Here is a 14,909-nt window from a genome sequence, read left to right on the forward strand (position 1 = left end):
CAGAGAGGAGGGAGGGAGGGAGGGAGGGAGGGAGGGAGGGAGGGAGGGAGGGAAGGAGGGGAAGCTATAACAGGTAGTTTGCTTCAGAGCTGGGCATAAAACTTTGAGACTGGACTTGTGGGAGAGAAAGGAGAATGAAACTGAAATTTCCTGCCTGTTTTACTTGCCCACTTGATTCTCTGGCAGGCTTTCCTGGTGGGTTCCCAGGTAATGCCTGCTGGATTTTGGAGCTGAGATAAAGTGGTGAGTGGTATTGATGGTGGGGAGGGGGATTTAAGGGGAAGATCTACAAAATCCACTGGAGATGGGGGCAGGGTAGGAAGGGAAGCCACAGCAAGTGTTCTGCTACAGAGCTGTGAATGAGACTGCAGGATTGGATTTGGAGGAGCTACCGACTTAGTAGCTTCTTGAACTATCTGACAAATTCAAAGTTGCCCTCGAACTTTCCCTTTACTAATCTTTCTACCAAAATGATTTTTTACACCCATCCTGCTGAAAACTACTTGTAATAATTTAAAGTTCTGGATATGTTTGTGGTATAGCTTAGTTGGAGTTTCACTTTCTTTGAGGCAATGGAGTCCTGGAATAGCATGTCCATAAACTGATCGGAGGCCACCCCCAGCACTATTCTTTTGTGTCAGATTCAGCTTCAGTCTCACTGATTCAGTGCAACATACAATGCTTAATTAGTTATGACTGGTGACTGACATAGAGTATAGAGCTACTGCCATCTTTGGTCCTAGGTAGATGGCCCTCTGCTGGCTATGCCTGCATCTGATTTGGTTTTCCTCTTGTCTAGTTTTAAAATTGGGTTATTTACGGCTCTGTTAATTCACTGGTTTGCTTCTGCTGTTGAGTCGAATGAGTTACTTGTGCATTTTCTACATTTACTTTTACTGGGTGTATGGCTTACAAATGATTTCTTCCATTCTGTAGGTTGCCTTCCGTTCTGCTAATCATTCCCTTTTCTGTGCAAAAAAATGGTTTTCAGCGTGTCACTGGTTTAGTTCAGCTTTCATTGTCTGTGTCTGGGATGTTGAGTCTGAAAATTATTGCTCAGGAATCTTTATTCTCTTTTCTAGTTTGTGACCTTATAGTAAATCTTCATTCCAATTTGAATTGATTTTTATGTATGATGTACAGTAAAGATCTAATTTCTTTACATATGAAGATCTTGTTATCCCCAAATCACTGTAGTAGTTATTGTTGTTAACTTGACACAAGCTAGAGATATCTAAGAAGAGGGAACCACAGCTCAGAAAACGTTTCCATAAAATTGGCCTGTGGACCAGCTTGTGGGGCATTTTCTTGACTAATCATAATTAAATGTGTGAAGGCTCAGCTCACTGGAGATGGTGCCATCCCTGGGCTGGTGGTCCCACTAAAAAACAGAAGTCTGAACAAGCCAGGGTGACCAAGCCAGGAAGCAGCACTCTTCCATGGCTTCTACTTCAGTTTCATCCCCCTGTGACTTTTTTCAATGATGGATTGTGATGTGAATCCCTAAGGTGAAACAAACCCCCTTCTCCCCAGTTTGCCTTTGTTCATGGTGTTTTGTCACAAGAAATAGAAACCCTAACTGAGACAATCACTTATCTGACAAAAATATCAATTCTTCCTGTGTATTCTTGGTGTATTTTTTTTGAGACTTGGTTGATTATGTACGCTTGGGTTTGTGCCTGCCTTTCTATTGTGTTCCATTGTCCTAGAAACCAGGTTTTATTCCAGTACTACAGTGACATAATTATCAGTGATTTCCACATAATTTAAAATCAGAAAAGGTGTTACATGCAGCTTTGTTCTAGGTCAAGATTACTTCAACTATTCGGAATTAGGTCTTTGGCAAAGGATGAATGTCAGTATGGTGGGGACTATTGGACTGCTGGAGCAACTTGACATAAACATATCAAAGTCAGAAACTTGAAACAGACCTTACATCATTTATAACATTTAACTCAAAGTGGAGTTCAGGATGGAGCTGACCCACAGCAATGGTCCCTGGTCAGCATGCTAGGCAATGTGAAGGCCTGACTGAAGCAAGTCTGGGATGGTGAGGAGAGCACCATTTTCTTTTGAGACAGAGTTTCACTATGCAACTCTGTCTCACTAAGAGTTCAGAATATAGGTGCCAATGTGTGAAAATTCCTGCTACAAAGAATGGCACTGCTTTGAAAGCCACACATTATCTATTATGAACAAGAAATCGTTTTGGCAAATGATTTAGGAGTTAATGATTGTACTCCATTAGTTTTAAATTCAGATGAGCACTATGAGGATTTTGCATGTCTCTTTTCCCCTATAATTTTTCTCATACAAGAATCTGCTCACGACACCCACTTCTTCAAAAGTAACAGCAATTCCAAGAGCTATTCTCCAGATCCTATCAAAACACAAGTCAAACCTGGCTGCTTCAGGAGCAGTTAAAGCAGAGCCAGCCAGGAATGGGTTCCTGAGAGCACCTGAGAGGCTGCTCTGATGTGAGAGACATTTCCTGGGGGGATGCAAACACACATACACATATGCACGTGTGCATGTACACACATGCACACACATGAGCACACACATAAATATGCACAGGTGCACACACCCCATGCACACACCGACATGCACACACCCACATGTATACACACCCATGCACACATACGCACACCTATACACACATGCACACACATGGACATGCACATGTGTGCATACACACATGCACAGGCAGACAGACAGACACACACACACATACACACACGCACAGGCACCCTGACAGGTCTGAAAGATCTTCCATTAGCAGCTTAGCAGACCTCTCCTCCCCTAGCAGCTGCTCACTGATTCTCTAATTTGGAAAGGGGCCCTCCTAAATCTTGAAAGTTTCCTCTCTCCTGGATATGTGAAGTTCATTTACCTCCTGACTCTCAAAGTTCAGAAATTCAGTGAGAGATCCTCTCTCAAGGGAATGAGACAGTGACAGAGCAGGACACCTAACATCCTCTGCTGACCTCTGCAGGTACACACCTGCACATATATGTGCAGATACATCATACATGCACACACACACACACACACACACACACACACAAACACACATGAGAGAGGGGGTGGAGAGGGAGGGAGAGAGCTCCAAGGGGGGAAAAGCAATGGCTTGTAAACACTATTGTCTACTTAGCTGCCACTTGGAAATTTGACCCCAGATTACTTTTTCAGATTTTCCCATAATACTCACCGGAGGAAACTGCATCATTCCCTAGCCCAGAGAATGATTTAAAATAGATTAAGCCAATGATGTTACATTCTCCTTGCATATAACATAATCAGGGTGAATGTGATCTGTAGGAATGTCTGGAAAAACAGGAAAATTTTCTGGAGAGGGTTTTACTACTTTAAAAAGAAATGTCTAACTAACATAGGTAATTTAGTCTCAGAATGAATGGCCAGACCGCATTAGACTGTAAACACAGCCTTTTAATTTGCTTCTGTCTTTAGAAATTGTTGCATACATATGCAGTGTGGGAAGCTGCTAATGCCATTTGGTGAGCTTGAAAGGAGTTGCTTACAGGTCAAAAACAGTGTCTTGTTTCGATTTCCACTGCAGTGATAAAGACCATGACTACATGAAACCTGGGAAAGAAAATATTTATTTCATCTTTCACTTCCAGGGTTAAAGTTCATCACTGAAGAAAGTCAGGAAAGGAACCTGGAGGCAGGAAGTGAGGCAGTGTATGTGGAGGAATACTGCTAATTACCTTGCTCCTCATGGCTTGCTCAGCCTTCTTTCTTAAAGAGCCCACACCAACCTGTGTAGGATTGGGCCCTCTCACATCTGTTATTCATCAAGAAAACGCCCCCACAGATTTTCCTACAGGGCAATCTGATGGAGAAAATTCAACTCTTGCTTTGAGATCCCCTCCTCCCAGATATATCTAGGTTTGTGTCAGTTTGACAAAAGCAATCAGCACAGACAGTTAAACATATTAATGAGAGGAAATTGAATGAATTTCATTAAGTTATTAGAATTACCAGTGATACAACTGACTTAAGATTATATATGTCTGTATACTTATATATATATATATATATATCAAATATATAATAAATATCCCAATATTATTCAGTCTGGTTTCCTGCTTTCTACAAATACATCCTCGCTCCAAACCAAACCATTTTTAAATCAACCTCTCAGAAATATGTTTTACTATTTGACTGAGAACGAAGTTTAAGATTTGGAGAAGTTGATTCATTTTTGGAAAAAAATCCACATTTAAATCCAATTATTTCACTAGTGCATATAGAGAGAAATGCACACATAAAATAGATGGATAAGGGGTTCACTTTTTAGTTGGTTTTTGCCACGCCTGAAGAACATTAACTTGAATTTTATGAATGAGGTATCCTACTTTCTTAACTCTAGCACTAAAGAAAAAGTTGAGTATAGTGCCTAATACGTGGTGTGCGGTTCATACTTCTTTGTCTTCGTTGACACTGTCCCTTCTGCCTTCGATACTAATTCTTTCTTCTTGTGACTTAATTCTATCTAATTCATCTGGTAAAACTCAGTTTAGTTTTTCCTCCAGGAAGCCTTCAGATTTCCTTAGCTAGCTCTTGATTGCTTCCTTTTTGTTCGTACAAGACTGTGTTTTCCTTATCCATAACAGTTAAATAGTCACAGTAAATTTATTTCTTCTCCAGAGAGAAAAAATATGTCCAGTATTTCTTACTTTTTGGCACTTAGCATACTATATGACATGCAGGATTATGTGCGTTAAAATAAATATACTTAGTATTAAGTTCAGAATTTAACCAATTCTGTATTGAAAAAATCCATTCAGAGTGGATGTGGTTGTTCACACCTGTGATCCCAGCACTCCAGAGGCTGACACAGAAGGATGTAAATTTCAAGGCTAGCCTGGGCTTGTTAAGAAGGCCGTGCTTCAGAAACAAACAAACAAACAACAGAACCCTTACAAAGCGTTCATGTGATTGTCACTGTAAAATGTTTACTTGCTCTGCTGGAACCAAGAAGAACAAAATTTCTCCTATCACCGCCACCACCACCTTTATTTCTCACCCCTCCCCCTTCCGTGCTTCCCCTCTCCTCTGCTTTGCTTTGCTTCTTCCTCAGGCCGCAGAGTTGGGAGGCCGGCCCTAGAGGAAGTCAAGTATGTCATAGCAGGGGAGGAGGGTCTACAGTACTGCTAGTTTTACAGAGGAAAACTCAAATCAAGCGCCAATGCACACAGCAAGAGAGGAAGAACCGAAAGGCATTCCTCAGTAGAGCTGAGCTCTCAGAGCGGGGAAGCCTTGCTTGGCAGGACCTCAGTGGCTGGAGATTTAAGGTAACTATTCAATCAGTCTCCTTGTCTTTCCTTTCCAGTCCATTGCTTCTGGAATTCTGGGGCTTGTGCTTTTGCACGGGGGGCTAGGCATGTCTGTTGTTTCTCTATTGAGAGAGGAACTACCGTGAAACCGGTGTCTGGAGAGCAGCTCCGAGCTGCAAAGGCAGCCGAAGCTCTTTCTGAGGGGAAATTCAGAAAATTCAGATGGTTTTCCAGCATCTGGTTAATTTTAAAGCATTTTGATTGGTTTCGATGCATCTGGGAGCTAACACTGTCTTTTATGAGCGGAAAAAAAGTCACAGAGGCAAGCTAGTGGGAAGGGAAAGGGGATGTTGCTGAGGCAAAGAACTGTTTCTGAATTCTTGAAGTTGTTTTCCCCTTTGCTTACACTTTCAGTTCAGCTGTTAACTTCTTTGATTTCTTGGATCTGTGAAGTGGAGCAGCAGAAAAGGTGGGGATCGCTTTTCTAATTTCAATGTGTGGGTTTGTTCTTACAGAGGAGTGAATATTTAAAGCCCATTGGTATAACAGGAAAGGGACAGAAGCCAGCAGGGACAGAAAAGAAAGTAACAGACTCCACAAGAAAATGGAGGGAGGGAGGAAAGAGGGATTAGGACATAGGTATCTCAAGCTGAATAAAATTAGAAACCGCTTATTTATAAACTGTCTGGTTTTCTCAGAAATGTCTTCCTTCCCATTTTCAGACAGTCACACATCAGATTGGCGAGCGTACAGTACGGTGTACTTTGCTGTAGCTGACTTTTGTCTTTGAAAAACATGGATCTTGGTCACAAGTAGAATTTTTCAGAGCCAGAAAGGAAGAGAGACATTGGTTCGTTTCCTCACCGCATTTGAAACACTAGCATACACAACTCAGTTCTTCCGGGCTTGAAAGACAGCTGCTTTTATCTGTCTTCTCTTCAGCCTGGTTTAAGCCATTTGTATTATGTCACCTCCTCTACTTCCTCCTTGCAGGGACTCTTAGTTCCTTGATTTACCGAGGGGGCTACCAACAAATCCTTATCAATGTCGGGTTTATTCATGAAACAGAGTAAATGAGACATTTCAGGGTTTCTTAAAAGACTGACCTCTGCCTCCATGGCCAACCCACAAAAAATTTTTTTTCAGAACCTGGCTGGTGGTTTCATTAAAAGAACTCTTGGGTTTGTTGTTTGTTTCCCCATGGGCAGAAGCAGCTCAACAGGAAACACTGGGATGAAGAAAGGGAGAAAGAACTTTTACATTGTGAAAACATGCAAACAGATAAACATCTTCCTGTTCGTGGAGTGTGTCCTTCCTGCCTTCATGTTGTAATGCACAAGGGGCTGTTCCCCAACTAGATTTGTTCATTATTAAAGACATTACTTCTGTTTTCTTTCTAAAAAAGCAAAACAAAACAAAAAACCCAAACCAAGCAAACAAAAAACCAAAGCAACCAAACAAACAAACACATTGGAATCCCTAGCTATGAAGAATAATATCACAAGTAGATTTTCAGAGGAAAATTTCTGTTTATGTTTAAAAATATGTCTGAGAAAGGCAGCAACTGAAGTTCCGGTGCAGTTCTGTCCTGACTATTGTTCTGATTTCTTCTCCCAGAATAAAGGGTCTGTCCTTTTGAAATTGGCTAAAACTGCTTTGTTAAGAGGAGTGGCAAGTGGGCTACCTAGTTTGACTCCCTAGAGCAGTGGTTTTCAAACTTCCTAATGCTGTGACCCTTTAATGTACTTCCTCATGTTGTGCTGACCCCCAACCATAAAATTATTTCGTTGTCATAATTGTAACTTTGCCACTGTTATAAATTGATATGTAAATATCTGTTATGCAGGATATTTGATATGTGACCCCTTTGAAAGGGGCCGTTCGAATGCCAAAGGGGCACAACCCACAGATTAGGAACCACTGCCCTAGATTGACTGTGACTCTGATTCATAAGATTTTGCATCATTGGCTAATAATTGAAGTTTTCAGGTCTGAAGCCTGTGTTTATATCACCAATATGACAGTTAGAGAAACAAGTAATTGTGGAAGCAGAGAGATTTATTCAGTGTATCCACACTGAGAAGAGGGAGAATTGGTACAAAGGGCAAGAAGCATATATAACTAAACAGCTCTAGTCAAGATGTGGTCTGCTTGACAATTTCAGCTTTGGTCCTATAAGGTGACCTGAAGAAACCCTACTGTGTGGAGGTATCAATGTGGTTCTTATTATTTCTTCTCCAAAATGAACTGTTATGGATTATTCCTCTTTCCTGGAGGGTAGCTTCTTTCTTCCGTTCCATCCCTGGGATCCAAGGTGACTCAAGAGGAAACGTAAAAGAGAATTATTTGATCTGAGTACTTTCAGCTAAGGTAAAGGAGACAGACAGATGCAGTATGCAGACAGAGGCATCAGACTTTCGCCCTGGTTTCTGTCAACCTGTGGACCCAGTGAGTCAAAGCTTTTTGAGCCAGAGTGGATTTTAAGCGCCTATTTCAAGTTGACTTGTACAGAATTATATCTAAAGCAATGAGCAGAAAATTTACACTGCTGTTTTTTAAATTTTGCTATAAAATAATCTGTTCAATGGGGGAAAACATTTTCAACTTTTAATAGTATTTTTCGAAGAATAACACCTTTCGAATTCAGAAATCTTCAAAATTGATTCTGTTTCTTTTGTACATACATGCATTCAAAATGGATTTCTATAAATGGATTTCTACTCACCTTCTCTGGGATTATGAAATTAATGGCATTATTATAACAGGTGCTTGTTTGTTGGTGATTTACTCACCGTCCAATGGTTACTCCAACCTTGCTACCTACCAGGCTCACAGCACTGCAAACCCAAAGAAGTATAGATGCAGATTACTTTCTATCTGAGGATATATTAGTCACAGACAGCTACATAAATAAGCAATTTCAGAATGTGTGGTCAAGTGTTCCAGTACAAGTATTTCTAAACTGCAGTATTAACACAGAATATAAAGGGGTGGATGGGGTTAAAAGTTAGACTAGGAGGTTCAACAGACGGCTCTGTGATCCAGAGCACTGACTGTTCTTCCGGAGGACCTGGGTTCAATTCCCAACACCCACATGGCAGCTCACAACTGTCTGTAACTCTAGTTCCAGGAGATCTGACACTCTCACACATGTATACACGTAAGCAAAACACCAATAAAATAAAAAGAAAATTTAAAAATAGTTTAAAAAATGAAGTTAGACAGGATAGTTCATTAGCTGCATCTCAATGGATTACTGTGACACATTGAGTAGCACCTTAGTGGAAGGCAATCCTTCACCACTTTTCCTGAACCAGTGGTTCTCAAGCCCTTTGGGGGTCACAGATATTGCATATCATATGTCCTTCATATCAGATATTTACATTATGATTCATAACAGTAGCAAAATTACAGGTATGAAGTAGCAATGAAAATCATTTTGTGGTTGGGGGTCAGCACAACATGAGGAATGTGTTAAAGGGTCACAGCATTAGGAAGGTTGAGAAACACTGTGCTAAGACAAGCTCAGGAAGCTAATGTAGGAAATCATCTGGTAAGTCCTTACTATGTAGCAAGCACTGGATATTAAGTACTTATATGCCTCATATACGATTTCCTTCTCATCTTATCAATCAGCTTCTTTTTCTGTATCCATTTTCTAGATAAAGAAATTGAAGCTCAGAGAACAGTTTGCCCAAAGTTGCCCAGCTAATAACTGGTGGATTCAGGACTCTAGTTCGAACCTGCCACCTTCTTTTATTATTTCACAAGAAGGGAGCAGAGAGAGATTGAATTAGTAGAATGAATGAAAAGGACATTTCAAGGATATGTGACCCTAGGTTTTAGGCACATTGGCACGAAAAAGTGAATGAGCTTTAAGGACCGGATATGGGTCTAGGGTGGGCTCATGTCTCCATTCCTTCAAAGGGAAAGAGAAGTTGAATTAATGAGCAAAGAGGAAAGCAAAGGCCAGCTTATGGAATTTCAGAGCCAGTATTTCTGGTTTTTTTGTTTTGGTTTGCTTTGGTTTTTCAAGACAGGGTTTCTCTGTGGCTTTGGAGGCTATCCTGAAACTTGCTCTTGTAGACCAGGCTGGTCTCTAACTCACAGAGATCCACCTGCCGCTTGCCACCCAAGTGCTGGGATTAACACCACCCAGCTCCAGAGCCAATATTTTTGCTTTCATTTTCTTTTCTCATAGCTTTCAGATTCGTTTTTTAAAAAGTTAATTTAGTTTATATTATTAACCTGGGCTCATTGTAAAATGGTGAATTATGTGCTGGAAATTGTTCTTAGCTGATGAAGCAATTATTTTTATTACCCACAAATTGTTCAATAACAGATTCAAAATCGTTGCCCAACATCTAACTAAAAAGTAGTTATTCTGGTATCTAAACTCAGGCAGAAGGCCACAGAGCTTGTTATTAACTACTCTATTCTATTGACTCCTTTTGATTATATCTGCTAATGTACAAAAAACATGTGTATGTCACTGTTGGATTAGCACTATAGTCCTGTATAGTGTTAAATATTCTTATCATTAAAGAGGAGATGCAACTAGCTGATAGTTTTGAGTTTCCTGTTAAGAGATTTGGATTTGACATATAGGTAAATTGGAACCATTTAAAAGCAGTAAACAGAGAAGATGATTTAGCAACTGGTCTGGTAGCACAATTTAGAATATTTTGTGGTGGGCGGTAGGAAAGATGGATGTGAATGTATAAGAACCAGAGAGAGACAAAGCAGTTGGGAGGATCTTACATTAGTACACAATATAAAACAAGTGTCAGTAGTAATACTGTGCATCCAAGAGACAGCACAAAAGAATGATTTCTAGGTTAGTGACAAATATGGATAAGAAGCAGGAATGAATCAATGTGATGATTCAGCATTTAGAATTTCAATGTAGATGACATAAAATTGCCGTTCTAATAGGAGGAAAAGTCAGAGAATATGACCTATTTGTGCCAGAAATATGAAGACAAATAATAATGATTTCTATTCTTAAAAAACCCTTCCACACAAACAAAGATGACTTTGAGCTTGCTAGAATTGAGGTGCTGCCAAAGCAGTCAGCAAGGAACTGCCAATGTGGAGCTGCAGATCAGAAGACAGGAAAAGGCCAAGACTTGCAAATCACAGACTTGGAAATCTAGTACAGGGATGTGTACTAGAACAGGCAGTTGAAAACAATTTGGGCTTCAGCCACTGGGAGTGGTTAGCAAAATGTGGTGGATGAACATATCAGGGTGTTATGATATAGTTAGAAACAAGAGAATAATATATATATATATATATGGTATCTGAACAATATAGTACCGAGAGTGGAAAAATTTAGGAGAAAATGTATAACATAATAGCATATATATTTAAAACCATAAAATTCATTTTGTAATGATACATACAAATGAGAAGATGCACACTAAATGGACCAGCATGGTTGTCTGTGTCGGGGTCAGGGACAGGTGTGACTGAGCTGAGAAGATAAAGCAGAAAAACAGGAACATGGAAGAAAGTAGGTCCATGGTAACCTGCCATGAAATGACAAATATTGTCTGACACATGGGCATTTGGAAATAAAATTTAAACATAGAAAAGCCTGGGGTGTTGCTCAATGGTAGAGCTCTTGCCTACGGTAACAGAAGCTCTCAAAAACGGGGAAAAGATTGCAAAGCCAAACCATGAAGTTTTTCTATGCTGCCATCCTCAAGTTGACATAGCTAATGAGTAAATGATTATGCTTTTGTATAAGTTTATTTTTTCTTTTTCAATCAATTAATAAATGTGTGTGTGTAGTGTGTGTGTATGCACATGTGTATACCATGATCTAAATTTGGAGGTCAGAGGACAAGATTCAGGACTCAGTCTCCCCCTTACACATTGTTGAGATGGAATCTCTTGTTTCTGTTGTCTTACACACTCTACACTAGCTGCCACATGAACTTCTATGAAATTCTCCTGTTCCTGGCTTGCTCCCCCCTCTTATAGGCATCTGTTATTACAGGAATATGGCACTGAATCCATATTTTGACCTGGGATCAGAATCAGACAGGTCAATAGGCTTACATGGCTAATGCTTTTATGTGTTAAGCAATCTCCCCAGACTTGGGTTTCTTGATATATGTATGAAGAAAATGAACAGACTCCCCATACTATACATTCTTACTAAAAAGTAATGTTTTGTTTTTTCAGGTCAACATGGCCATGCCAGAAAAGTCAAGTTGTGTCAAACCATCTGAGGAATGCAGCAATTTTCCTGAGATAATTGAACTCAATGTAGGTGGCCAGGTATACATAACTCGCTATCCTACTCTCATCAGTATTCCTGGTTCCCGGCTCTGGGAAATGTTCAGTGTAAAGAACCCTTGCTCACTGATCCAGGACAACAAAGGGAGATTCTTCATAGATCGAGATGGGTTTCTCTTTCGTTATGTCCTAGACTACATGAGAGACCTGCAAGTAGTGCTTCCTGACCACTTTCCAGAGTGTGGCCGGCTCCATAGAGAAGCAGAATACTTTAAGTTGCCAGAACTGGCCAAGATGTTGGCTGTTAAAATGAACAAGCTCAACTCAGTTGGCAATGATTCATGTCAAATTGATCTAGAAGAGCTTTCACCCGGCATTGACACCACATTTAATTTCTCTTCAACTAATACTATCCATATTAGTGGCCCTGATAATTCCGTAGTTCTGACAGCTGCCACTGGTTCTGAGCTCAAGAAGGCTGGCTTCATCACTATTGGCTACCGAGGCTCCTATACTCTGGGCAGGGATAGTCAAACAGATGCCAAATTCCGCCGTGTGGCCAGAATCATGGTGTGTGGTAAGATCTCATTAGCCAAAGAAGTGTTTGGAGACACCCTGAATGAGAGCAGAGACCCAGACCGCCCTCCTGAGCGATATACTTCTCGATACTACCTCAAATTCAATTTTCTGGAACAAGCCTTCGACAAACTAGCTGATGCTGGCTTTCACATGGTAGCATGCAACTCCACTGGCACCTGCACTGTCACACATGACCAAACAGATGACAGGATCTGGACCTCTTACACTGAGTATGTTTTCTATCGTGAGTGATACTTAAATCATCCAGGAAATACAAACCCCTCAAACCGTCTCCTTCCTTTTTTTCCATGCCAATTGTATCCCGTAGGAATAGACACTCTAATCACTCCAGGCTCTTGAGTGGTCTGTATAATCTTGGACAATGCACTTCTCTCATCATAAACACTTGAACCTTCATTGGTTTTCTTCTTACACACCACTCCAATCTATCTGTCTACCAGTCTTCTCTGGACTGTGGAGTGGATGCCATTTAATGGAAGGTGTGCATCAGTATAGGCAGTAGAGGCATATTTCTGGAGTGAATACAATGAAATATAACCACTGTATTAAAAGCGTTGAGAAATACTAACCCATGCCTTCCAAGCTGTTTCTTAGTAATACACATTGAACTTGACTATGTACCTTGCTATTTGTATTCACCTAGATAAACAAGCAACAGATTAGAGTAGGAAGCATGCATGTGCTTTGCAGACATTTTACCATGCTGAGTGGGAGGACTTGACAACAGTCCCCTAGGAGGTTCATAGAAAGGTCGACCAATCCCAAAAGTACTAAGGACTTTTGACAGGAGCTAGGCAAACAATTGTATGACTATTTCTAAGAATTAAAGGCTTAGCATTTAATTTACTTGCACATGAAGAAGATAGTAAGGAGGTGTATCATAGCTCTTACTTCTGCCGTAAGCAGCGGTGCCATTTTTTAAAAAAAACTGTCCTAAAGTATCTTTCATTAGAATCAAATGTAAGCATATACAAGGAAGAGAATGATGGGCAAAAATTTACTTTGTGTAAGTATATGCATGTATTAATTAGTTGACTTTTCACTAGTCAGATAATTGGCTGTACATAGCAATTGTTAACTTGCTTATGTTTTGTCAGAGTATGAGTGTGTGTTTTGCTTCTCTGGAGGTGGGGATGGGAGATGGGGAGAAGAAAGAGGAAAAACAAACAAACAAACAAAAGAACTAAAAAAAGACACTGAAATTCATCTTTTGCCTCCCTGCTGATGACATTTTAACCAAATGGGTTGAAAGCAAGTGTTCATTCTCATGTGAAAACATCAGGGATCTAAGACAGTGATTGAATTACAAGAGACTATGAACCAAGTCAAGAAAGACAGTTTGTTAGGGCTCATTTCAGAGTCTGACAGCCCTGTCTTTCCTTTATTCTGCACTTATTTTACTCCACACCCTTTATTGTTATTTTTGTCTTTTCATTCATTTTCTAGTCAGGTCTTTTTGCGTTGCAAAGAACTAAAACCCACATAAATTGGCTTGAAAAGATTCATAAGGAAGCTGGAGAGATGGCTCAAACAGTTAAGAGCACTGATGCTGTTTTCAGAGGACCCAGGTTTAATTCTCAGCACTCACATGGCAGCTCACAACTGTCTTAGACTCCAGTTCTAGAGGATCTGGCACCATCACACAGATATACATGCAGGCAAAACACCAAACGCACATAAACTAAAAAGGAATACATCTTAAACAAGGATTTCAAAATGTGCATGTGGCTGTGTGAACATTTTAAGCACACATTTATTTTTTTTCCTGTTGAATCTAAAGGAAGACAGTGTAGTCAAATAAAGTCTCAGAGGGTCTGGAGAGCTGCCAATAACTGATATTCTCTCTTGTCTCTCAAGGGCCATATGATTTTTGCTGATCATCTCCAGAGCTCATTAATTTCATATTTCTCCAAGCAGTTCACTTTCTTTCCCACAGTTTACAGCTGGCCTAAAGAGTATGTCAATGAACATGAATTTGCAGCCATCTTCTTCATTCATATCTTCTTTGGTATTTTAATGTTTTGTTGTTGGTGTTGTTTCGGTTTGGTTTCTGGCTTTTCGAGACAAGGTTTCTCTGTGTAACATCCCTGGCTATCCTGAAACTCTCTATGTAGATCAGGCTGGCCTCGGACTCACAGACAGCTGCCTGTCTCTGCCTTCCATGTGCTGGGATTAAAGGCATGTGCCACCACAGCCCAGCTGTATTTCTCTATACACATATGTATATAAATTAATATAGATGTAACAATCATAATTAAAGAAAAATACATTGTGAATTTGGGAGGACAAAGGAAGAGTTGGGAGGGAAGGGAGGGGTGGGCATGATGTAAATACAGTACTCATGTAAGAAATCTCAAAAATTCAAAAATATGAATAATAAAAATTATATAAACCCAGTCTATTTAGAAGCCATTACTGAGTCTGATGTAATACTGGGAGTGTGGTGTGGGGGTGAGTAGTGTACAATAAGAAACCTGTCAGACGAATCTTTAAAAAATGTAGTGAATACCTTAATTTTATAGCAAGAAAAAGGATGAGCATGTTTGTCTACAGAATGTAATTCCATCATTTCTAAAGCTGCCTGTGCATAATTTCTAGTTTCACCACTTGCAAATCTTCCCTATGAACTGAGTCCCAAGCCTGGCCTTAGCCACTATGGAAGTACTCCCTCTCCTTTCCCAAGTGAAGAGGCACATGATAATATAGAGTTTATCAAAGCTTCTTTTGCCCAGAATGAACTGTTCAAAAGCCAATGCAAGT

General features: G+C 40.1%; 1 protein-coding gene across 2 annotated transcripts; it reads left to right on the plus strand.

Moving 5' to 3' along the window:
• The first annotated feature begins 4,996 nt into the window (after positions 1 to 4,996).
• Positions 4,997 to 13,248, plus strand: LOC101844788 (BTB/POZ domain-containing protein KCTD12). Of its 2 annotated transcripts, XM_005086981.4 has the most exons (3): positions 5,001 to 5,321; positions 5,718 to 5,772; positions 11,496 to 13,248. In XM_005086981.4, exon 3 carries the CDS (start codon positions 11,502 to 11,504, stop codon positions 12,378 to 12,380), a length of 879 nt encoding a protein of 292 aa, XP_005087038.1. In that variant the 5' UTR covers positions 5,001 to 5,321; positions 5,718 to 5,772; positions 11,496 to 11,501; the 3' UTR covers positions 12,381 to 13,248. The 2 variants fall into 2 exon arrangements, with proteins under 2 accessions (XP_012981362.1, XP_005087038.1); XM_013125908.3 differs by lacking the exon at positions 5,718 to 5,772 and having other exon boundaries at positions 4,997 to 5,321.
• Positions 13,249 to 14,909: the final 1,661 nt, after the last annotated feature.

This window comes from Mesocricetus auratus, unplaced genomic scaffold (assembly GCF_017639785.1).
Source record: "Mesocricetus auratus isolate SY011 unplaced genomic scaffold, BCM_Maur_2.0 Super-Scaffold_100003, whole genome shotgun sequence".
NCBI lineage: Eukaryota > Metazoa > Chordata > Mammalia > Rodentia > Cricetidae > Mesocricetus > Mesocricetus auratus.